A 1,537-nucleotide genomic window follows, 5' to 3' on the forward strand; every position below is an offset into this window, starting at 1 on the left:
GGGGAGATGGGGGCACTGGGGAGGGCTGGGGGTGCTCTGGTGCCCGGTACCGGGGAGATGGGGGGCACTGGGGAGGTCCCGGGGGGAATGGGGACAGTCTGGTCCCCACATGCCATGGGGGACGGGCCCTAGGGAGGATGGGGGTGCTCTGGTGCCCGGGTGCACCCCAAGGCTGCGGGGGGCACCGCGCAGGCCTGGGGACGCTGCAGCCCCCGAGCGCAGGAGAGGTGCTGGGCGCCGGCAGGGACGGCGACGCGGGACGGGGACGCTCCGGTCCCGGGGCGCAGCGGGGACGAGGGAGCCCGGGGAAGGGTGGGGGCGCTCCCCAGTGTGGGGGGCGTCCGTGGGCCGCCGGTTGTGGGGCTGGCAGCCCCCCGGCGATGGGCCCGGGCTGGGGGCCGTGGCCCGGCGGCGCCGCGCGGCGCTTTGTCCGCAATCCCTCTAATCCCTCCCGCGGGAGTTAATTTTGGTGCGCGCTTAGCGAAGGTGACTCTGCTCTTTGGCCCGGGGGGGTCGGGGGGTCTCACGGTGCCCGCGTGCCCTGCGCAGGAGCGGGAGCTGTCGCCGGAGGAGCTGGACGGTGAGTGCCGGGGCGCGGGGGCCCCTCGGGCGCCGTGGGGCGCAGGGGGGACCCCTCGGGCGCCGTGGGGGGCCCCTCGGCGCGGCCGGGCGCTCACCGGGGTCCCCGCAGAGCTGCTGGACGCCTTCAAGGAGTTCGACACGGACCAGGACGGCTTCATCAGCTACAAGGACCTGGGCGCCTGCATGCGCACGCTGGGCTACATGCCCACCGAGATGGAGCTCATCGAGATCTCGCAGCACATCAAGATGAGGAGTGAGCACGGGGGACGGGGAGGCGGGGACGCAGCCCCCGGTGGCCCCTGGGGACACGGGGCCCCGGGGGCGGCGCCGAGCCSCTGTCCCCGCCGTGCGCAGTGGGCGGCCGCGTGGACTTCGAGGACTTYGTGCAGATGATGGGCCCCAAGCTGCGGGAGGAGACGGCGCACATGGTGGGCGTGCGGGAGCTGAAGATCGCCTTCCGCGAGGTACGGCCGGGCGCGCGCGGGGCAGCGCGTCAAGGGGGCAAGGACCACGGGAGGTCCGGGCAGGGACCACCGTCGCCTGGAGGTCATGGCCATAAGGGTGGCCGTGGCCATGAGGGGACYGGATCTGGGGAGACCAGGACCATGAGGGTGACCATGGCCACGAGGGTGGGCTTGGCCACAGGGGTACCATGTCTGGAGGGTGACTGCAGGCATGGAGGGGAGAAGGACCATGGGAGGACCATGGAGGACCATGGCCACAGTGGGGAACCATTGGAGCACCATGGAGGAGCATGACCGTGGTGGGGAACCATGGGAGCACCATGGAGGAGCATGACTGTGGTGGGGAGTCTTGGGAGGACTGTGGTGGGGAACTGTGAGGGCACCATGGAGGAGCACAACCATGTTGGAGAACCGTGGGAGCAACATGGAGGACCATGACTGTGGTGGGGAACCATGGGAGGACCATGGAGGAGCATGACCATGGTGGGGAA

General features: G+C 71.3%; 1 protein-coding gene across 1 annotated transcript in view; it reads left to right on the plus strand.

The window, feature by feature from the left end:
* Positions 1-549: 549 nt before the first annotated feature.
* The window catches only part of LOC112956839 (calcium-binding protein 4-like), a gene marked incomplete at its 5' end in the record, with an annotated part of 3,139 nt that continues 2,151 nt past the window's right edge, over positions 550-1,537 (plus strand). Inside the window, 3 exons of the mRNA XM_026050308.1 lie at positions 550-580; positions 692-835; positions 937-1,046. Coding sequence (XP_025906093.1) covers positions 550-580; positions 692-835; positions 937-1,046 — 285 coding nt within the window. The remainder of the gene's footprint in view (positions 581-691; positions 836-936; positions 1,047-1,537) is intronic.

This window comes from Nothoprocta perdicaria, unplaced genomic scaffold, assembly GCF_003342845.1.
Source record: "Nothoprocta perdicaria isolate Ctin4 unplaced genomic scaffold, notPer1 scaffold_674, whole genome shotgun sequence".
In the NCBI taxonomy this organism is placed as follows: Eukaryota; Metazoa; Chordata; class Aves; order Tinamiformes; family Tinamidae; genus Nothoprocta; species Nothoprocta perdicaria.